Source organism: Pinus tabuliformis, chromosome 5_1, assembly GCF_031772625.1.
Source record: "Pinus tabuliformis cultivar Carrire ecotype Pingquan chromosome 5_1, CPIR1, whole genome shotgun sequence".
Classification (NCBI taxonomy): Eukaryota; Viridiplantae; Streptophyta; class Pinopsida; order Pinales; family Pinaceae; genus Pinus; species Pinus tabuliformis.
The window spans coordinates 576241588-576266388 of NC_142305.1; the positions used below are offsets into that span (position 1 = coordinate 576241588).

At 35.1% G+C, this 24801-nt stretch overlaps 1 protein-coding gene across 1 annotated transcript; it reads left to right on the forward strand.

The window, feature by feature from the left end:
* Positions 1–12248: 12248 nt before the first annotated feature.
* On the forward strand, positions 12249–15794 carry LOC149166145 (putative anthocyanidin reductase). The gene is made up of 6 exons (XM_089431293.1): positions 12249–12458; positions 12627–12793; positions 14339–14551; positions 14749–14932; positions 15133–15322; positions 15482–15794. The coding sequence occupies exons 1-6, from the start codon at positions 12329–12331 to the stop codon at positions 15624–15626; spliced, it is 1029 nt and encodes a 342-aa protein (XP_089287419.1). The 5' UTR covers positions 12249–12328; the 3' UTR covers positions 15627–15794.
* Positions 15795–24801: the final 9007 nt, after the last annotated feature.

Sequence of the window (24801 nt, forward strand, 5' to 3'; positions counted from 1 at the left end):
AAGTAAATTATAATAACAAAATATTAGAATCTAAAAATTAATTATATATATATATATATATATATATATATATATATATATATATATATATATATATATATATATATATATATATATATATATATAATTTGTTAGAATCTATTTTTAAATTAAAAATTCAAAATTAAATAGACTAAAATTAAAAAAAATAAATTAAATGATTTGACTTTGGTGCTATAACGTTCACATGTTTTCTTTAATCGTTGAGAATTTACTGTTTCATCTCTGGGATTTATATATTCCTATCAGTTAATCTTTCCCCTCATCCTGGTCTTGATGATGAACCTAAATCTGGTTCGAAATGCGTTGACCCTTTGTTCTCAATGTGATTTTTCCGGAAAATCTGAGCATTATATCATGAATCACTGAAACATAAAATGAGAAAAACTATGTTATTATTTACCAAAAATATTTAATAAAAGTAAAATTATATCATTATTTTATATAATTAAATTTTATATCTAAGACCTCCTGGTGATGGACCACATTAGTTGGTTTGAAACGTCGATGTGATTAATCCGAAAGACATCTATCTACATTATGGATAACAAAAATCTTAAATAATATAATTAAATTTTATTATACTTAATAAATTTGTATTCCATTTAAATCTTAAATATTATAATTATTTTCATCTTTTTTTTTTCCAAAGGAAAAAAAACGGTAACTTTTTATTAAAAAGATAATGAAAAGTTACACAAGCAGATGCATTTAAGCATTCCGTATGCTGCCACAAGGGCCCGAGTGCTTTCGCACCCCACGCAACGTTAGAGGACTAACGTGCAGAAAGAATAAGAAAAGAGAAGAGAAAAGAGAATATGTAAGGAGCAAAAACTGGAATCCGGCAGTGAGTAGAACTCACGCTTCAAGTTTTTCTCCCCTTTTTCTTTTCGACCTTGTGCCACACTCCTTGTGTGGGCTCGATCGAAGCAATGACTAACTGTGTCTCTGTATTCTATGGGCCAGGTTCCTTGTTTGAATCTGAAGTATCTGAGTGGTGGTGTCGTTTGGTGCCTCCCGTACTAATATCCATGCTTGTCTCCACTTCCTTGTTGTCTGATGGGGTTCCTTTCTGTTTCTCCATTTCTTGGGTTACCTCAGTTTTCTCTGCTGGAGGTTCTTCCTCTGCTGCTTTTGATTCTTCATCCTCTGAGTTTGGGGGAGAAAAGTTCCAGCCTTTCCTCTGCTTCCCTTTCTGCTTCTTTTTATTCTTGGCTTCTGGACATGTGCTTTGTAAGTGACCTATCTGCCTACAGATCCTACATTTGAAAGCGGTGTTTTCATAATCTAGTACCTGCAACCAGTTCTGTTGTTTGTAGATCAACCTTATATTTTCCGGCAGTCCTTTACTTAAGTCTACTTCCACACAGATACGTGCGTAAGTGTAGATCCTTTCATCGATCCTGTCCATGTCTATTTTGATATATTTCCCTATGCTGTTTCCAATGCCTTCCAGCACCCATTCATCCCAAAAGTGCAATGGAAGATTGTGTAGTCTAACCCAAACTAGCATTCTGGTTACCGTCATTTCATTTGGATCAAAATCTGGGAACCATGGAGTCACAAACAGCCCTGCTGTTCCCCAAAACCATGGCCCGGTACTGATAACTGTATCTCTGACTTCCTTGGATGTGAATCTCACTATGAAAAAACCCTTTGCACATAAATGAATGTCACACTCCATGGTCCAGCTGGTGAAGATCCATTGGAAAAAATCCATAGGTTTAGGCCAAAAGCTGTTGAAACGGCAGATTAAAGCTCGCGTTTCATAGGACTTGACGAAATCATCGAGCCCTGAGGAATCTAAGTTTAAAGCTGGGGTTTGCTCTGACTGATCTACTATGTATGGCCTGGGCAGGTGTCCTCCTTGATCTGGGGATGGCCCTGAATTTCTGCTGCCCTGTAAAATGTTTTTATAGGATTTTGGTTGGTGCTGGGCTGCAGCTTTTTTCCCCTTGTCTCCCCCTGAGGAGCTTGGCTGTCCCTGAGGCAGAGCCCCTCCTCTCAATCTGAGATTTAAAATAATGATTGATCCTGGCCCAATCTCATAACTTTCCAGAGATCTACAATCCTGAAGGGACCGCCTTCCACTGACCAGATGCTGGGCCTGAACTGGGTACCCCATTTCTGCCCATATTTGTTGTTTTAGCTGCATGGAGGTATCTCCTGCATGAACCCATACTAATCGAGATTTCCCCTGAGGGGGTTTAATCAGGATCTGAAAACAAAAATTAGTTACCTGCTTTGACTGATGGCGAAAATCCAGATCTGGCTCCGTTTTGGTTCCTTTTTCCTTTTGCTTGCCTGGATCTGCATAAACTCTGCCCGATCTAGGATTGATGTCTTTGTTCCAAAAGGTTAGATCTGACCAAGATCTGCATTGATTGGGCCTCAGATCTGGTAGATCCGACCCAGATCTGCCGAGATTAGGTCTTACGGTTTTGGGGTGGGTCGGATCTGCAACCCGCAGTCCCCCATCCTTGCATGCAGACTTCCTGAGGAGATGGGCAATATTCCCTCTGTTTGATCGGTGCTTATACCCACCGATCTGCTGCCCGAACTCCTGGAGATCTTGGATCTTTTCCTTTTTTGTGAGATCCGGCCTAGATCCGCTGGTTTTAGGCCATGCAATAGGGTATATGGGCGGATCTATCCCATGCAACCCTTCATCGTTGCCTGCTTGAAGAAACTGTAAAGGGGTGAGCCAGACAAACCCTTTTCTGACCGATCTTGTACATATCAGAAAGATTTCTGCCAAATTTCCGCTCTCCAAGAGAGATCCGAACCCAAAGACGAAAAGGGTCTGCAGATCTCTGGTCTCGAGCAAGGTTGCTGGCCTCTCCTTCAGATCGTCCCTGATTCCTTTTGGCCCAGCGTGCAAATGGTGATTTGGACAAAACGCTGTACCCACAACTTCTAGGGGTTTCCAGGTACTAGAGTGCATGTACAGGGCCGCTTCAGATACTTTGGACAGACCGAACCATGCCAGAGCCGCGGCCATACTGTCAGATCTGTAAGAAACAGGGACGACGACCTTCCCTTCCACGCCACCTTCGACGAACGCCATGCCGCGGGTTCGATTCACAAAAACACAAGTTACTTTAAAATGAGTCCAGAATCCTTCTATTAATCTCTGAACTAGTTCATGAATTAGAATCATGCTCAATGGCTTATCGCCCTCATTTTCATCTTTTAATCTCTATATAATTAATATATTCTATTAATCCATATATAATTAATTTATTATAATTTAAAATTTATTAAAGGTTTTATATTTTGATTATATTCATTTATATAATATTTTAAATTATAATATATTGATGATGATGTGTGGGATATTAAAGGTAAATCATATTATTTATCTTTAAAAAATATATAATTAATATATTCTATTTTAAAATTTATTAATATATATATTATATTTATGTTTTTGGTGTGACTTTTTGGGCTTTCAGGTGCCGAAATCCGATTGAAAAATTTGAGGTGAAATCTTAATTTGTGTTATTTAAACTAGTTTTTTCACTGTATATATGGATTCAGCACCCTCAAAAACCCCTAGGGCACTCAGATAGTGCAAGGGTTACCCATCAAGCTTGTGATTTCAATAAATTCCTGCCGATCTAAAAGAAATTAGACCGGAAAAACCCACTGGAAAAGCTTCCAAAAAATCTCACTAAAGACAACTCAATTATGTTATATTATATATATATATGTGATATATAATTAATATATTCTATTTTAGCATTTATTAAAATTTATATATGATTATATTCTATATATATATATATTTGTGTGGATAGATTTAAAATTAAGTTGAATCTTTGTTGACATAAATCAAAATTCCATCACTAAAACCATATAAAAAAATATCAAACATATTTAAAGATATAAAAAAATGTTAATATGTTTCATGATGATAATAAATATGTTTACTTATGTTATATGTTTGACTAAACTATAATTGAATTTAACAACCTATCTTTTATATATTAAATTAAAATATTAAAAATTATATAATATTTCTTTGGTTAATTTTAATAATGATTAAATGGAATATTAGATATTTAGTGAACATTAATTATAGGTCATTAAAAAAATTAATGAGAAAAAACCTACACCTATTTTAAAAAAGGAAAAACTATATTATTATTTACTAAAAATTTATTATTATTTTATATAATTAAATTTCATTATAGAAAATAAAATTGTACTTCATTTAAATCTTAAATATTATATTTTTTTCCTCTAGATGGAGTGATTTGTATGGAAGAAAGTGGGAAGTACAATCATTTCACCTAGTGCATTGGCTGGGGGTGTGAGATCGCACTCTTAAGAAGTTTTAATAGCACACATTCTAGACATCATTATTTAGAGTTTGGGACTAGCAGATTGTCTTTGGGAGAAGGTGAATAGACTCACTAAGATATCTAATTGTGTGATGGGAGTTATGTTGAGTGCTTTAAACATGGGGGAGTGCATAGGGCACGATACTAGAGCAATCTTTAAGAGAAATGAAGGTTAGATTCCATTATCAGGAGTCTGGTCGAGGGAGGGGGATTCTGACTCATTGTTTGTAAAGGATGGCACAAGGGGGGGGGGGGTTGGCGGGGCAAGGGGTTACTAGCCATGTAATTGAGGTAGTTAAGTTACAAGAGTAAATTTTTTAGAGAGGGAGGAATTTTCATGCCCACAAAACACAAATAGTGGACGTGGGTTAGGGTTAAGCCAATTACTTGAGGCAAGCATTACAAAAGTATTTGTTTCTTTGGGGGGAATAGTAGGTGGTGTAAGTATAGGAAATCTCATTGGATTTCCATTACAAAAATATATGACAATCAAGTTTCTGAAAATTGATGCATTACGGTATTTGGTTTGGCACCAACATTATTGGCACATGGTAAATTCTATCCCTTTTCACTGGTTTCTACTTTGGAGTTGTTCTTGTGTAGAGGTACCTTTAGAGTGGTGGTATTCTTTGTTTCTTAATTTGCTTAAATTTGTTAGTGGTTTTTTCCATTTCAGTTTTCGGGATATTGGTTGTATTGTGCTTCCTTTTTATAGGCAATTTCAGGGTGGATTGTATTCCTTTATGGGTTCGTTGGGATCTGTGTCTTTTCCTGAGCTCAATCAAGTCTAATTATCCACTTGGAAGGGGTACCCTTGCATTAACCTCTTTTCTGGATCCCCTGTGTCTTGTGTTTAAGTGGGGAGGCAATAGTGCTTGGGAAGCACTCCAAAGAAGTGAGGCTACAAGGGGTCAATGAGGGGTTGTGGCAGAGGTGGAGTTTAATATGTGGCGACTTTTATCTCTATCTCATTATAGGAAGTGGTGATGTGAAGCAAGGGATAGCTAGAGGTTGTTATGTAGACCCTTCAGGAGTTTGGGTATAGTTGGGCAAGTGAGAAAGAAGTATGAGGGATGAAATTTTGTCTTTAAGAGATCAATGCCATTGTGTCTATGATGAAAATGATTTCTAGGGGTCCTTTGAATTAAGTTTTTCATGTTCTAGATCTTGGACCAATGGGTTATGGGCTCAAAATATTCTTCTTTGTAGAAATGGAACTCTTGGATCCATGCTACCACTATGCCATAACCTCTCGATAGTGACCGAGAGCCCCCTCTCTTAGAACTAATTCACCAAAATGGCGACACTCAAACCCTACATAAATTTCCTTCACATGATCGTGAACACGACAGGTACCTTCACACGACTTCGAGGACTAAACTTATTCTACATTCCCATTGTCCTGTTCGGTGCGAGGTTTTCCTCCATTGCCATGATTCCTCTCTTCAACGTTTTGGCCAAAGTTTGACCTAGTCTAGCGTTGCTTTCTATTCTCGCACCAATCATCACCCTTCCTTGCCTTAGCATAATTCGAACTATCTTCCTCGACTAGAATTGATGTATGCTAGGTAAATAGTTTCTTAGTTCCATTGAACCTCCTTTAAATGGTGACAACCTTGCCATGACTCTCATCTTTCATAAGCACATGATAAACACAATATGAAAAATGCACACAAAATTTATAAACACACGAAATCCTTAGATTAAAAGAAACATATTTAATTACAAACTATGGTTGCACAGGGTGTGACAACCTCTCGACCTAGATTTTACATGTGATTGGCCACCCCATATATTGTAGGACCTTACATTTTATATAGGAAATACATTTTCATGGATCACTTTGGATCCATGATCTTCTCCACAAAGCTCTCAACATGGTCTTCTCGACAAAGTTATCAACATGATCCTTTCCCCAAATCTATCAACATGATCTTCTACCTACGATCTTAAAATTATGCTCCAAACAAGGATTTGGTGCCAAATAGATAATCATCGACATCCTTTAACAACTATGTCTCGACAGTTTTCCTTCTAGAAGTTTGAATATTCAATTATGACCGAGGAGGGGTCAATGCTCTTGCATCATACTCCCAAGGTACAAAAATTTATGGCCTCATGGTCATATGATTTCCTTCTAGTCTTCTCGTGATAGTTTAACTCATGAGATGCAACAAAACCTCTACAGTAGCAAGTCTCCCTTCCTACATGATAGCTCAACAAACTTTCCCCTGAGTTTAGGTTTTTGGAATCTTCCTAGTTGTCACCTCTAGAAGCTTATGAGAATTCCTTATTCTTGGTTGCTATAAATATTGTCACCTTTCTCTGTTGTCACGTACACAATCACAAAGAAAAGAAATTTCTTACCTGATCTTCAACGAACTTGTGCCTCATTCTTCACTTCCTCTTCATGCAGGGAATCTTTCCCTACTATGATACCACTTGATGAAAAATGTTTCTTGGGGTCCTTCGAATCAAGTTTCTGATGTTATCGATCATATACCTATGGGTTATTGATCCAATTATCCAAATGGAAAGTGGCATCTACCCATGGTATTGTAAGTGGCATATATCCATGGTATTCATTCACCCATGGTATTTATCCACCCATGGTATTCATCCACACATGGAATTTACCCATGGTATTGTAAGTGGCATCCACCCATGGTATTCATCCACCCATAGTATTTGTCCACCCATGGTATTATAAGTGGCTTCTACCTATGGTATCCATTCACCCATAGTATTATATGTGGCTTCTATCCATGGTATCCATTCACCCATGGTATTGACCCACCCATGGAATTTACCTGTGGTATTGTAACTAAAAGATGCTATAAGTAACAAGTCACATTTTGTAAAAATACACATTGTCCACCACAATGTAGCTTTTACAGTTATTCTCTATTGTAATAAAAAGTTTCTTTCTAGTTTTGTTTACTATGTGTTCTCCTCTATTTTTCTGGAATTTCATTTTTTCTGATCTTGGGGGCCTCACCCCAAGATCCAGATCTTGGGGGAGGAGACATTGATCAGATCCTGGGGGGAGGCCCCCAAGATCGGAAAAATTGAAATGCAAGAAAAAGAGAGGAGAGCACACAGTAAACATAACCACAAAGATTTTTTTTATTAAAACAAAGAATAACAATAAAAGCTACATTGTGGTGGACAATATGTCGTTTTACAAAATGTGACTTGTTACTTATAGCGCTTTTAGTCACAATACCACATGTAAATTCCATGGTTGGGTGTATACCATGGGTAGATTCCACTTACAATATCATGGGTAAATACTTTGGGTGGATGAATACCATGGGTGGATGCAACTTACAATAGCATGGGTAAATTCCATGTGTGGATGAATACCATGTGTGGATAAATACCATGGGTGAATGAATACCATGGGTAGATGCCACTTACAATACCATGGATAAATACCATGGGTAGATGAATACCATTGGTGGTTGCCACTTTCCATTCAGACGAGTTACAGGATAATGATATTCTTCTTTGTATCAACGGAACTCCTAGATCCATGCTACCACTATGCCATAAATTATCAGTAGTGATCGAAATCCATCCCTCCCAAAACCAATTCACCAAAACAACAACACTGAAACCTTGCATAAATTTCCCTCAGGTGATCGTGGACATGACCGGTATCTTTGCATGACTTCAGGGACCAAACTTTTTCTACATGTGCATGGTCCTATTTGGTGTGTGGTTTTCCTTTATAACCATGATTCCCCTCTTCATTGTTTGAACCAAAGTTTAACCTAGTCTAGGACAACTTTCCATTCTTGCACCTATCACCACCTGTACACGCCTTAGCATAATTTAGACTATCCTCCTTGATTGGAATTGATGTTTTCCAAGTAGATAGGTTCTTAGTTAACCTCCTCCAAATGGTGAGAACCTTGCAGTGACTCTCATCTTTCATCAACACATGATAAACACAATATGAAATATGCACACAAAATCTACGAACTCACAAAATCCTTAGATTAAAAGAGACATATTTACTTACAAACTATGGCAGCATAGGGATTGACAAACTCTCGTCTTGATTTTTACATTGGATTGGCTACTCCACACATTGCAAGCCTTTACGATTTATATAGGAAATACATTGTCATGAATCACCTTAGATTTATGATCTTCTCCACAAATCTCTCAACATGATCCTCTCCACAAAGCTATCTACATGATATTCTCCATAAATCTCCCAACATGATCCTTTCCAAAAAGTTCTCAACATGATATTCTCTCTACGATATCAAAGTCATCCTCCAAACAAGGATTTGGTGCCAACAAGATAACAATCTAATCCTTTAACAATTGTGTCCCCATAGTTTTCCTTCTGGAAGTTTGAATATTCAATTTTGACTAAGGAGGGGTTGATGCTCCTTCATCAGTCTACTATTTCTGATTAGTGGTCATGACCAAACGTGTTGGGGTTTTCTCTCTAGAGCACATGGGGTTTTTTCTAGGTGATTTACGTTCTTCTGTGGGGAAAGGAGGTATTCAACACTATATCATCTACAAGGGGGGAAATTATGCAACATCAAAAAGCACATGCCGGATGCGTGGCTACATATTTCCATGAGAGATCCATACATGGTAATCCTTGGTTGTATCAACATATTACAAGTTTTGCTTCATGCTATAATGAGCTTATTCCAAACCAGGATCAAGCAGGAATTTTCCAGGTGGAAGGAGAGCCTTCATCCCAGAGAACCTCCCTTTCTAATTTTGAGGTGATGATGTATTAGAAAGAATGGATTCTCGATACAAGACACATGAGAGGCAGAGCTAACTAGTACATGTAGATAGTAGATTTGTACTGGAAGATGAAATTTCTGCTTGGGAGAATGATTTGTGATCATCATGAGTCTCCCTAAATATTATGCACTCACTATACCACTTGCACACTCATCTACACTCTCTGGATCATATGGAACGAGTTGAGGGCCACCTAGGTATACCCTCAAATATTGGACATCCTCTAGAAATCTCATTGGACCCCATCCAGGTGGCAGGCTTAGACTCAGAACATATGGCTTGATGTTATGATAATTATGCTTGTTGTCTTTTGCTATGACGTGTCTTATGTATATGGTTATCAAGCATGTGTGTGAGCTACTTTGTATCAATGGGTTCTCAACTATTTATGTTCTCACGAAGGAGAATATTTTTTTGGTTATGGTCAGGTCTCCCATGTGAGAGACTAATTTTGAAAATGTAATTTGTGTTGTATACCACAATTTTCTAGTTAATAAAATTTCACCTTACAAAAAAAATATTATAATATTTTCATCCTTTAATCAATATATGATTAATATATTATATTTTAAAATTTATTAGACATTTTATATTTTGGTTATATATATTTTTATAATGTGTTAAAGTTATAGTATATTGATGATTATTATTATTATTATTGGTGAGATATTAAAAGTAAATCACATATATAAATGATGACTTTTTTTGGTAAATTTTATTGCCTTCAAAACTAGAGATTAAGAGATAAAACTAAAAATTCTAAGTTAGTCTCCCTCGGGAGACCAGAACAATTCCAAAACATTGGCACTCCATAGAGAGGGAAGAGGTAACTAAGTGCTAGGAGAAACTAAGTTAACCATACAAAAATTGAGAGGTTGGCCTACTTCACTGTGTAAATAAACAGTAGGAAGAAAATACTAATATAGCGTATACATGATATAAACCAAGCATAAGGATGAGAGTTTGTGGCAACGATTTGGATGGGTTGTTTGTTGTCTCTAGTGGTGCCTCTCACTGAGGGAGGGGCACCAAGATGCTATTCAATATGCTCCATCCGCCGATCTAAGTCCTTCTTGTGACGATGTAGATGCTCAAGGGAATGGAGAATATCCATCCAATGCTTGTGCTGGTCTAATAGCGTGCAACCCAAGAGGAAATTTATGTGCTGGTGGATATCAAGTGTGTGCATTTATTGATTAAATTGGCCACAGGTGTGCTTAGTGTTTAGTATCTGGTCTTTCGGCTCAGTAGGAACCTTTATGTTGAGAGGCGAATCCTATGAGAGGAGGCTTCCCCCTCATCACAGGTAAGCTCTTCTTGGATGGGGCCTGATGTGAGGTCACAAAAGCGAGAGACGACTTCCTCTAGACGACGATGCAGACATATACTATGCCTGTGCGACTGCTCTTGGTAATAGGTGGCACCCTTGCGAACCCAGAAGGGTTGATAATGCATGGAGGAGGTTTTAGAGGAAAGAGAAAAGCTAAACAATAGGTGGGAAAATGGAGTTTCATAAGACCAAGAGGAATGCCACGTCGTGAGTGCACAAGAGGGAGGGTCGACGTGACAAGAGTGATAGCCAATTATTGCTATTGCCAGTTCCAACAAGAAGGGAAAGAGAAGCTTGTTGGAGAGTGCTAACAAAGTAATAATGAATTGAATCCATGGTGAATGCCCTCATTGGAGGTCCTCGAGTGAAGGAGTAAGTGACACACTAGAGCAAGCAAATGATAGAAGAAGGGGAAGTGCAATGGGGACGAAGAGAGGATTGAGGATGAGAGAGAGGGAGGGGGTCTTGAGATGGAGTAAAACTAAGGAGGAGACCAACAAGACTAAGCTTGTAAACTGTGACCAAGAACAAGGAGGGAAGTTTTGAAAGTGAGAATACCTAAGTGCAAGAATGTATGAAAAGCTATGTAATTTGTAGGAGGAAGGTGAGTGCTTAATGAAATAACATATGCATAGAAAATATAAGTTACCAACTTTGTTGCTGGGTCATGGATCTAAGGGTAGAGTGGGTCCCTTGGATTGGCAATTACCCAATTGAGGAGGTTGCTTTTTATCAGTCTTACGCACGGCAGAACAAGGTTGTATAGAGAAACATGCAAAGTTGTTTCCTGTCTCTGCTGGTTCAATTGCTAGGTTACAATGACCTCCAATTTTTGGAAGATTGAGCTCAGAAAGAGGTTGGGTGCTTGGAGCCATGGGTATAATCCTCCCCCGTGAGAAAATCACATGAGTGAAGGCCCAACTAATGTCCATTATGCATGATATACAACTAAGAGTTGAACACATGTTATTTATGTTGTGGTTAGTTAGAATGTCAGTTAAATTTATCATGTAGGCATGCTGCCATGTCTCCCAGTTCTTTTGTTAAGTGTGATGGTGATTGCCTCCCTTCACCCCATACCCCATATGGGGCCCTCCCTTCTCTTTCGATAGTTACCTCATATGGGGACCTCCCTTCTCTTTCGATAGTTGCACATATGGGGACCTCCCTTCTCTTTCGAAAATTACACCATATGGGGACCTCCCTTTTGATAGTCACCCCAGAGAGGGACATATATAAATGATGATGCTATATTTATTGTATAATATACAAACAACCTATTCTGTTTTAAAATTTCTTCAAATTTTTAAATTTTTATTATATTTCATCAAGTATAATATTATATAATACATTAAGTGGGGAGTATTAAAAGTCAAGGAAGTTATCGTTTGGCCATCTAGCAACGTAAGGGAAAGAGAAATCTCCCAAAAGAAAGGAAAGAGAAATCTCCAAATACGTAGGCATACGTCCTTGGATTTTGGACAAACAGAAAGTATTTTTGTTATATTTCATCTGTATAGTTATAATATATTATGTGTGGAATATGCAACGTCAAACGAAGTTGTCGTTTAGACATCTAGCAACGTAGGGCAGGAGAAATCACCGAAAAAAGACGAAGGAAAGAGGAATCTGCAAATACGTAGGCTTACGTGTACGTTCTTGGAATTTGGGCAACCAGAAACTCCCTCGACCCGGAAGCACGCTATAAGGTGGCTCGACCCGATAGCTCGTTATAAGTTGGCAGAAGTCGAGTGCAAAGCAAGTTACTCATATCTATCTGCGATATTAATTTTCACTGCGCATTCGTGCTTCTCTGTTCCCTCCATTAAAAATGGAAATCCAAGAAGGGAAACGTGGTGTGAAGATGTGCGTTACAGGAGCAGGGGGATACGTCGGATCATGGCTCGTCAAGAATCTTCTCCAAAGAGGCTACACTGTCAACGCTACTCTCAGAGATCCGCGTAATTAACGATATCGTACATTTTAGTTTTAGTTGTTATAGCATTTTATATTATTAATGTATAAATTTAAACTTTAATTTAATAGATAATGTGAATTGATAATCTCTGAATATTCTTTTTTTATATTTTCTATTTACATTATCAATTCGCTTTCATTATTACGTGCAGAAAATGAGGAAAAAACTAGGCCTCTGCTGTCGCTGCCTGGGGCAGGAGAGAGACTGAAGCTCTTCCAAGCAGATTTATGCGAAGAGCACTCCTTTGATTCAGCGGTGGAGGGCTGTCAAGGGGTGTTCGACGTGGCCAGTCCTATGGATTTTTCCAAACTCTCCGAGGTAAATTATTATTAATTTGATTTTTCAGAACATAAGCTTCAGGATGAGGGAGGGGTGATGGCAACTATCAGATCAATACATCTTTCTTTTTCAGTAGAAAGAAAAGTTACTTCTTTATATTAAATATAAAAAAGATAGTATATGTTTATGTTTCTTTTCTTGCTTTTCATAATTTTTGAATCTTGTGAATTGTGAATATTTTTTTTTACATTAGTAGCTATTTAATATTTACTAGTATAGATCTATTTTAAATAGGAATTTATTTATTTAATATTCATTTGTATAGATTTATTTTAAATACGGATTTATTACTAGTTTTTTTCAAGTTTAATTTTTTTTTATAAATAAACATTATTTAAATGTTTAGTATAGGTATTAATCTTTTTTTTGGTTGTAAAATTTCAACTTTGATAACAGAGGGACACTTTACACATTGGACTGGGCTGTAGAACAAGCCTCTAGGCTCAATCAATCTTCTGTTTATGAGTTCTTTATTACATTTTCCATATTATGAAACTTCTAAAAAAAACATGCCTCTATTCTGAATTCCCATACAACCCTAAAATATGTATTTGCTTCTAGATTTCTCTCATTTCTCTCATTTACTTCTATGAGTAGTTGATACTACTTTCATTGACCAGATGTCTTTGTTCATAAGCAGGAAAAAAAGAATTTCCCTGTTTATTTCGTCATCCCTCATCCCTCTCTTTGAAAGCAGATCAACAATTCAGTTTTGTTTTTTGTAAATGTAATCGAAATTAACATACTCACCAGAACCCCGATAAGGGCCCATCAGGTTTTGAGGATTCTAGAGCTGAAACCTATGTTGTCCCTCTCCATTCTCTGACGCCTTTTGCATTTCTGAATATCTGAATACAACCATTTACAACCATTTTGCCACTATGAGTACACCCCATAATACTATAGATTCTGCCTTACTATTTAGTTAGTATGAGTACACCCTATAGTACTATGAGTTCTGCCTTACTATTAGTTCCTTACCCACCTTCCCAACAAAAATAATAGTACTTTCACAGATTTATAACAATCACAACTCCACATCCGCACATCCTCTCCATCAAAAAGAACCCACCCACCGGATAATTACCCCCATTAATTCTTTGTGTTTGATATTCTTCACTCCTTTACGCCATTAATTCTTTGGGTTTGATATTCCTCATTCTTTTATTTTTCTTTCTCGGTCCCATCTCATCATATATATTGGAAGAATCACTGCACTTTTATAGAATCCGTAATTTCCACCCTGGGATTTTAGTTACTGGCTTGTAATGTTTATCAAAACTTGCGGATTTTGGTGTAACGGCAAATCTCCACATGGTATTAGAGCTGGGATCCAGGTTTGATTCCCCCAAGTTGGATTTGAGGGAGGGTGTTGGAAGAATCACCTCACCTCTATAGAATTAGTAATTTCCACCTTGGGGATCCTAGTTACTGACTTTTTCCACCATAGGGATCCTAATTACTGACTTTTAATGTTTACCAAAAACCTAACACCTTATAGGTGTTCTATAAATTGTGTGACAGGACGATTACGTGCAGCCTGCTGTGAAGGGAGTATTGAATGTCCTGAACGCCTGCTCACGAGCTAAATCGGTGAAGCGTGTGGTTTATACTTCGTCGATGGTAGCGGCAACTCCCTTTAACGAGGAGGGAGAAGTTATTAACAGTTGCAGTGTGGACGAATCTATATGGACTCCTGTAGAGTTCTTGAGGAGGAGACACCAGCATTCTCTTGGAGTGAGTGAAATTTGATAGTGGGAATTTTTGTTTTCTTGGAAAATTGTGTGCGGAGAAATTGCAATGTCTACTCACAATTTTTTTTTAATAAATCTTGTCTCCAAATAAATTCGAACGGTGAAAGTTTGCAGAAACCTGCATCTGTTAAAAAAAACAAATGAATATAAGAATACTAATTATCGTTTAGTGCTGTGCAGTTTTATTTCGCGGCGAAGACTTTGGCAGAGCAAGCAGCAATTGAGTATGGGTCAAAGAGCGAAATGGAAGTCGTGACAATTGCACCGAGTACCGTGTGTGGGCCTTCCCTTACTTCTACAGTTCCGGTTTCATGCCGAGTAATAATAGGCGTACCACCAGAATCCTCAGAATTCACACAACTAGGTATTTGAATTTATAAGTATAGAGTTGGCTAGGCATATTTATCAGGTTATCTAGTCATTAATAGGCAGGACAGTATTAAAAAGATCGTAAGAATATTTGCTCAACTTTGAAATGTTCAACAAAATAAACTTTTATCTATTTGGATTTTTTGCAATGTTTACAGCACATGTGACAACCATCTTTTGGTTTAAAATCCACAGGTAATTTTACACAATTCAAGTTTGAATCCGTATCATTGGTTCACATAGATGACGTATGCGAGGCCCATATATTTTTGATGGAGCAACCCAATGTAGAAGGGCGACATATTTGCTCAGCGTTTACTCTCATTTTCCCTGCGTTAGCAAATATGATTCATAAACTACATCCTTATTTCTCCCCACCATTCGAGTAAGCAATCTTCTGATCTCCGGTATTTGTATGAATTTTTTTTTCTAGCATATTAAGCAATTTTATCATTTGAGAAATCGATATTACGCAAGAAAGAAATCTTCATATATTTTAAGTATTTCTTTTTAAACATATATTTATATTGATTTATTATTGCAGATGTGATGAAGAAGATGATGGAATTGTTTCCCAGAAACTTTCTTCGAAGAAACTTTTGGACATGGGTTTTTCTTACAAATACAGTTTAGAGGATATTATTAATCAGACTATAAAATCTGCTCAAATGTATGGAATATTGAAATAGGTATATACATGTTTATTGTTTCTAAAAGATGACATTATATAGGGCTAAGTTGCAGACATTGGTTTGATTAGTATATGATTTTATAAAAAAGTTTATGGAAATAAGAAAAGGTAATTGGCAGCCAGAGTGAGCCAAAGTTTATATTGTAAAATGATGGTGAATATTGTTTGGAAGAGAGATGACAATTTCTTCCTATAGTTCAACAGTTTATATTGTAAAATGATGGTGAATATTATTGGGAAGAGAGATGACAATTTGTTTTTATAGTTCTACATTTAATTGTGTTTTTTTTTAATCATTAGGTTTTAATTCATGAACGATTTAAAATCAATATTTTTAATGATAAATAATAATGGAAATTTATTTGTTAATTTTACTTTTATTATTAAATAATAATAGAAATTTATTTGTTAATTTAACTTTTATTATTAGTAGATAATATATTTTTTTGGATCTATTTTTCTAGATGACATAACTTTATCCCAATATTTTTATTAAAAATATGATGAAGATAATTGTATTTTAGCCTAGATAAAAAAGGAATATGAATTGTACTTAAAAGATGTAGTTGTCAATGGAAAATTGCATTCTATTTATATTAAATTTACTTAGTAATTTTGCAATATATAAATAACAATATCAATCAATGTGTCATATTTTTTTGTCAAGACATAAGAGAATTATTAAATAAACTATTGATTATGTTGTATATGAATGATTTTTTTGGGTCAAGATATAAGAGAATTATTAAATAAACTACTGATTATGTTTTATATGAATGAAATTTTGTTAAATGAAATTTATGAAAAACATTACAAAACAAATCATTGCCAATTTTTTATATATTCATACATATATAAAGATTTATCTTATATGGCTAGGGATTTAAAAATTTCCTAAAAATTATTTTGTATTTTTAACATTGGTTTATGGATAATTCAACAACACAAAGATGTCAATGAGTTTTTGTCCTTTTTTAATATAATGGATGGAATTATAAAGAAGCAATTTAAATTTATTTTAATACAAGATAATTATGACATAATACTTAGGAGTTGTCATGTCAATGTTGGGAATCTACATGTATATATCAAACCTCTAATTAACATTTGGTAAATATAAAAGGTGGCTAAGATGTTCCAAACAAATTAATTATAGATTATTCAAAAGAAAACTATATTTTCTACTAAGGAAAGTTAATTACAAAATTACAAAGTTTATAGTGATTGTGATTTGAGTGATATATACTTAGTAGATTGATTTTGTCTAGGCTTGCTACACTTGAATGATGTTAGTGATGTAATATATATATTTTAAAATCTTCATGACTATGTTTTTGTTTTGTTTTTGTTTGAAAGAGATTTCTTTACATCATGATAGTTTGAAATTTGCCCTGATTTGCCATTAGGGAAACTAGAACAACCACAAAATTTTAGTTTACTTAAGAGCCATACAATTTTTTTACTAATAATGTACCAAAAAAATAGCAAGTTTATTTCAAAAACATGGCCTCTAGGGAAATACTATGGTTAAGAAAATGAAAAAAAACAAACAAATTAACTAGGAGTTAATGGTAAATGACCATAAAACATAATTAACATTTGCATTTTTCTAAGAGTCTGAGGCTTCCATAAGGATAGGATCCTTATTATCTCCCAGAGAAAATTTTTGATGTGGCGGCAGGCATAGTTGGGCTTCAATTTTCTCTAATTTGTTGTCTATGGAGTGTACTAAAACATACAATTCTTCAAGGTGAAGAAGCATCTCTTCTTTGATAGTATTCTTGTCTAGCAGCATACAAACCAACAACAACTTGAGGTGTCAGTTGAGATTGATTGTGTGCATATGATGATTGAGGTGACCCTAGGAGTGGCTAATTCTAGAACCCATCCCACCACCTTCGACACAACCTCAGAGCCAATGATGCATTGTCTTTTATTTGTAATGTGACATTCAGCTTGAGCAATTTCCTCTTGGAAACTTGACAAAGTAAACTCCCAATATTGGGTTGATGAGCTTGTAGCATGATGTTGGGATGTGAGGTTGCTGATATCCTTGTAATATGCAGCGCCATGGTAAAAGTGCACCCTTTTTCTAAGCATAGTTACGACCCAAGACAAGAGTTGTAAGCATATGTTAATAAATAGATGTGAGGAGTGAGAGATTCATGAAATTGGGCTAGTAGGGGACAAATGGGAGAAGTGGACAAGGTAAATGCGACAAAAAATCTTAAGAGTATGTTAATGATGCAGTTAATTCTTTTTACTGATATGTGTGTGATATTTAATAAATTACTTCAATATTTGTGTAGTGTTTCTATTGTAAAATATTAATGAATGAAAAATTCAATGAATGTGATTTGTAATATCGATTATCTATATCTTATATATAATTGTTATATTTCTCTTAATTTTTACCATGTTGAGATTTTTTTTTTTGGAGTCATAAAAAGGCAATAAATGAGAAATATTATTATAAATTTGTACTTAAAATTAAATAATTTGATTAAATATTCTATATCATTGTATTTAATAGTAGTCAATAGTTGTAGGAACAAAATTCTTGTGGAATATTTTAAAGAAAATGGTAAACATGATGTTAGAACAAATATATATTATTATAAAAGTTTATGATTATGAAGATAGAAATACACTGATATACAATTTATTTTAAAGTTTCAAAGATATGAACTACATGCGTTCGAAAATTTATGTTTTTATGAGTTTTGTATTATTAATATATGAAAATATCTATAATTATAAAAGATTTTAATATTTGTAATACTAATATGTTTGATGTATTCTATTCTTAATTAATTTTATTGAATAATAAAGTGAATTTTAAAAAAATATTAATTTACATATTTTTAAATTTACTAATTATATTCTTATATATTTTTTATTTTCAATGTCTAATTAATGATTTGTAAAGATAAAAATAATAATAATTTGAGATTTAATATTCAATTTTTTATTCTTAATTTTACATTTTTAAAATTTGATTTAGTAATTTTTAAATCTAATATCAACATTAACATATTTGAAATTAGATTTAATAGTTTATAAATCTAATTTTGTATTTCATAATGTCATATTCACACATTTGAAACAAATTTTACACTTTAAACATCCCAAATTCACCATTTAAAAATAGCCCATCCTTGAAGGGGGTTAGAAATTAGTCCAAATTTATTATAATGAGTATTAGAAATAATGTCATTAATGTAAAAAAATATATATATGATAAAGGTAAGTAATATATAAAGGTTTCAAATCCTTGCAAAATATATATAAAGGTTTCCAAGTATAATTAAATATAGGGTGCACGTAAAAAGTATAATAAATGGAGTTGCATGCGAAAAAAATACAATAAACATGGGTGCACCCAAAAAAAAACGTATAAAGAAGTTATTGTTATTAGTATCTTTAATAGAGCCTATGAAGAAGTCAACTTTACATTAGTACTTTTAAAGAAGCAGGTAAAGAAATCAAAGCAATATTTTACCATTTGTTTTTATCATTGATGGTTCTCAAGCAATTCGAATCCCATGGTATTTGTAAAAGTGAAATAAAAATAAATTAATTATTCAATTAACATATCAACACATCTCTTCATTTCTTCATGAAGGTTCACGATGATGTATAAAGTGATAAAGAATTCGAAGGAAAAGTATGTGAGCCAAAGAGCAATATCCTTATACATAAGGAGCCTATAAAAAAGAGATAGATATATGAGCGAAGAATGGATATCATTCCAAAAATGCAGATCGTGAATATATATTTGAAGAAGAAATTAACATAGGGAAATGTGAATGTTCATTGTTTTCGAAGAAGCTATATGCACTAAGGAAGAAGTTGTAACTTAAATAATGGTGTCACTTAAACAAAGAGATTATTGTTTTTTCCTAAGTTGGTTCTTAGTAGAAGGTATTGATGTTTCTGGTAGGTTGGTTCCTACAAAGAATTATAAACATAAGTTTTTAATGTTTTGGTTTTCTTTTTAAAGGGTTTCCACATAAATCTTGTGTTCTATGTTTTGTAGTTGATAGTTCTTATGTGTGATTATTTTATTGTGGCAACTAATTTTAAATAAGTAAATTATTGTCTTATATTGATTCACCCCCCTCCCAATATAAGTGTGTTCTTGACAATTGGTATCAGAGCGGGTTTCTTCGAAAACAATCTAATTGTTGGAAGTTAAATCTCAAGAGCACCATTGTTTAATACAACAAACTATGCATTCTAGAGTATAAAGATGTAGAATTATCTAATGGCTCTTGGATTTGATATTTTTAAATATGTTATGATTGATTATAAAGCACCAACACCTCTATCAATGGATTAGGATAGGAAGAAGGGTAGTGATCAAAATGTAAAAGTTGTGAATGTTATTTTGTGTGGTCTATCATAATTAGATTATGTCATGGTGATGCATTATGAATCAACGAAAGGAATTTGGGACAAACTTTGAAATATATACAAAGGCGATGACAAAATTAAGAACGAAAAACTCTAAACTCATAGAAGGTAGTTTAATAGTTTAAAAATGAAAGACAAATAAATTTTTGCAACCCATCTCCTTTCTGTAGATGAAATTTTTAACACCATCAAAGGAATTGGTGAAAATGTTAAAGAATCAATGATTGTACAAAAGGTGTTAAGGTCACTCCCCTTAAGGTTTTATGTCAAATTTTATGCTATTTAAGAAATGAAGTAACTTGATAAATTGAAAATGGATGAATTGTTGTGATTCTCATAGAATATGAAATGGGGACTAAGAACGAGAATTCATCAAAGAAAGAAGTAGCATTCAAAGCATTAAAGAAGATGAAGAATAGAGAGCATGATTCAAGTGATATATCTGACAACGAATTAGATATATAGGAATCTCATTTTATGAGGAATCTTCAGAAATGATATCACAAATAGAAATGTAAGTTACCCTTCAAATTCCTTAACTATGGAAAAATAGGAAATTTGTTGCTAAGTGTCTATATGCCCGAAAACCAAAAGTAGTGGTAATTAAGAAAACTATTGAAAATGCAACAAGAAAATCCTGATTTAATTTTGTCCTTGAATTAAATTAGGAATAAATTGTAATTACACATCAAAAGACACCTTGTACGAGTTAACTAAGTTAATTTGACTTAGTTGACTTAGTTAATTCGAGTTGAGGGTCTAACTTGAGTAATGTAGAGTGTATCCTACTTTATAGGAGCCCTGGTTGAGTTTATTTTGAGTTGTAATTAATTAATTTAGTTAAAATAGTTCAAATTGATGGAGGAACTAGTAGGAGGTCAGACAGTGGGGTGTTGCTTCATGTGTTCAACTAGTTAAATGATGATTCAGTCATAAATAACTCATGCATGTCAGATTTGAGAGTTACCCAATTGCGATTGGAGTTAAAGGGCAGTGTACTATCAGTTGTATAATCATATGAATTGTACAACTTGTGCATGCAGTAAGAGGAAGGCCTATGAGGATTGTACAATTCATACTGAGAAATTTCCCTAATAAATAGGGGGGCTAATTCCCAAGGAAACAATGCAAGGAAATAGGGACTTGGGCAAGCCAAAATTTGGTTAAGTATTGACATAGGATTGTTTAGGAAGTAGTGAGACAGATAGAGATAATGTACAAGTTGCTCGGGTTTGAGAAAATGATTGTAATATTCTCCTATTTTCTGACTCTTGCAATATATAGATAGCAAGGGCTTTTAACTGTGGCTTTCCCCAAGAAATCATTGTGTAATGTATTGATTGAATAATTTCTCTTGTATGCTTTGTGATTTCTGTATCATTAATTGTTTCCATAGTTGGCAAAGTAGATTCAAACCTATTGCTTTAGTAAATTACAATTAGCAGTTTGAATTTACAAAGAATTTCTACATGGTATCAGAGAAAAAATCACTCTAAAAGAGGTGAATACAAGTTTTTCTTTTGCAGGTGAAATCAAACTTGTAGTATCATTCTTTACAGCTAGCAAGATGTTGTTCTATGGATTGAGACTCGAATATGCCCTTGAGGGTAGTTTGAATTATATTTCTTGGAAGATCAGGATGGAGGAAATGTTGGAAGACAATGGGCTGAAGGAATTCATAGAGAATGATATTCCTAAGCCTCTAACAACAGATGTTGTAGAGTGGAGGAAATGTGTTGCAGAGGCAAGAAGGATCTTACTAGAATGAGTTCAAGATCATATTTTCTCAAACCTCCACAGGAAGGACACACCATATGCAATGTGGCAAGACTTGATCGACTGGTTTCATAACAATAGTGACCATGAGAAGTTGGCACTGAAGGACAAGCTTCGGAAAATCAAGATGGAGAAGGGAAACATAATACCACAATACTTGAGTATATTCATCCAATGTCGGGATGAGCTTGGGGGTGTCGGTATTACAGTTGATGAATATGATCACGTTAGCCTAGCACTTCTAGGCCTTCCCAAAAGATGGCACAACTACCAGGATTCGGTAAATGAGAGGGAGTATCTACCAAAGTGGGAGTGTCTGTGGTCCGACTTGCTACAAGAAAAGATAAGGAAAAGCACTAGAGATGGAATCTCATTCAAGCATGATGATGAGGAGAAATGTGCCTTAGCTGGAAAGGCACAGAAAGGGAAAGGAAAGAAATTTCAATCCAAAGGAGATTCCAATTAGGGAAGAAAGAAGAAGGACTTGTTGAAGATTAAATGTTTTCACGGTCATGAGCTAGGACATTATGCCATGAATTGTTCACACAAGAAGGCTGATAAGAAGCCCTCAGGAGGGGCAGTAGGTGAAGCTCTTGATTAACAATTTGAGTTAGATTTCACCCTCATTACTTGTATGGTGACATCAATGATGGGTAGTGTGTGGTATCTAGATAGTGGAGCCTCATTCCATATGAATAAAAATAAAGAATATTTTAATGACTTGGAGGAGAAGGACCTCCAGATGCACATCGAGATGGGAGATGATGGAAGGTATAATGTGACCAACATCGGTACTATACGTTCTGGGTTTGAATAAGAACTTAGTTTCAGATGCTATGTTCGAGGACTATTGCTACGATGTGATATTTAAGAAAGGAAAGTCTTTCCTTCATCACATAGCCTCAGGACAAGTTAAGCATATCAGGGTTTGGGTGAAGAACTTATACAAATTGGATGTAGAAGATTATGCAGCATTGAGCACAAAATCAGAGAAGGTGCAGAGCCGATACATCGGTGACTTATGGCATAGACAATTGGGCCATCTTCACCGTGGAGATTTGAAGATCATGCAACATATTTCTATAGGAATCCCCAAGGGTGCACTAGATTAGAGAGATACATGCAAATTGTGTACATTGGGGAAGTACACCAATGCCACCTTTCATGATAAGGACAATTGAGTGGAAGCGATCCTTGAAAGAGTTCACTCAGATGTTTGTGGACTGTTTTCAACAACATTCAAGACCAAGCACAAGTATTATGTAATATTTGTAGATGATTTCTCACGTAAGTGTTGGATTTTCTTTATGTAGAAGGAATATCAGATTTTCTCTAAATTTTGTGAATTTGAAGGACTTGTTGAGAAAGACACTAGCAGGAAATTGAAGGCTCTTAGGAGTGATAGCGATGGAGAATATGTGTCAAATGAATTCAAGAACTTATGTGGATTAGAAGGCATTCAACATGAGTTAATAACACCCCATAACCCACATCAAAATGGGGTGGCTAAAAGGAAGAACAAAATTATTGTGGGATCTTCACAGGCGATGTTACATGATCAAGGCCTATGATTGCACTTGTGGGCTGAAGCATGCAAGACAACTATATATGTGCAGAATAGGAGTCCTCATCAGATTCTCAGGATGATTACACTAGAAGAAGCTTTTTTAGGTAAGAAACTAGAAGTGGCACACTTTAGGATATTTGGTTCATCATTTTACTGTCATATTACCAAGGATGTAAGGAAAAATCTAGAACCGACAGTTGAGATGGGCATATTTGTGGGGTACACTAATACACCTCACAACTATCGAGTGTACCTGCCATCTCACATGATGACATTGGTTCATAGAGATGCAAATTTTGATGAAGAGAAGGCCATGAGATGTTCCCTTGAGAGAGAGCTTCAGTTGCATGTAGATGAGGAGATTTTAGCTCAAAAGGAAGAACCTCGGGATGATGTGGAGAAACCACATGCAAAGGAGAAGAGAGTGGAAGCACCCACTCATGCAAAGACTTCCAGAGATGGAAAGAAGTGCACCAAAGAAGATGACAGATTGATGCTTAATACTAGAGAGAATGTGGGAGAACCCACATCATAACGCAAACAGAGGAGGTCACTAGATCAGTACACTGGCTACATGGATCTAATGAGTGGGAGTGTAGAGATTGAGCCATACTCATTCAAGGAAGCAGTGCAACAACTAGTATGGGTTGTTTCCATGGTAGATGAGTATTACTCCATTATCTGAAACAATGTTTGGGAAGTGGTCCCAAGGCTAGTAGACAATTCAGTGGTGATTTCCAGATGGATTTACAAGGTAAAGCAAGCAATATATGGAAGTGTCGAGAAACACAAGGCCAAATTTGTGGCCAAAGGGTTCTCTCAGGTGGAGGGAATTGATTATGAGGATACTTTTTCTCCAGTAGCATGGTACTCTTCAATAAGATCAATTCTAGCACTTTCAATGTAGATGGTATGGAAGATACATCAGATGGATGTGAAGATAGCATTCCTCAAAGGAGTTATTGAGGAAGAGTTGTACATTGAGTAGAAAAAAGGATTTGATACCTTCAATAGAGAGTCGCATGTGTGCAGACTCAAGTGAGTGCTATATGGATTGAAACAAGAACGTTGTGCTTGGTACACTAGGATTGAAAACTATTTCACCATGTTGGGCTTCACCAAAAGTGAATTAGGTGCAAAACTTTACCATATTTTGGTTGAAGGTAAATTAATGATTATAGTATTATATGCCAATGATTTAATTCTAACAGGTGATGAGAAGCTAGTCAAATCTTATAAAGAAGATCTTGTAAGAGAATTTGAGATTAAGGACCTGGGGCTTATGCATTATTTCCTTGGTATGGAAGTATGGCAAGGAGATGAGGAACTCTTTGAATCTCAGGGCATGTATGCCTATGAGATACTGAGGAAGTTCCAAATGGAGTGCAACAAACCCATGGAGACTCCTCTAGCA

Bases quoted from the DNA above. Each gene is read 5' to 3' on its own strand.
- LOC149166145 (XM_089431293.1), top strand. From the start codon at position 12,329: ATGGAAATCCAAGAAGGGAAACGTGGTGTGAAGATGTGCGTTACAGGA. The intron at 14,552-14,748 runs GTGAGTGAAATT...AGTGCTGTGCAG, and splicing joins GACACCAGCATTCTCTTGGA to TTTTATTTCGCGGCGAAGAC. The intron at 15,323-15,481 runs GTAAGCAATCTT...TTATTATTGCAG, and splicing joins TATTTCTCCCCACCATTCGA to ATGTGATGAAGAAGATGATG.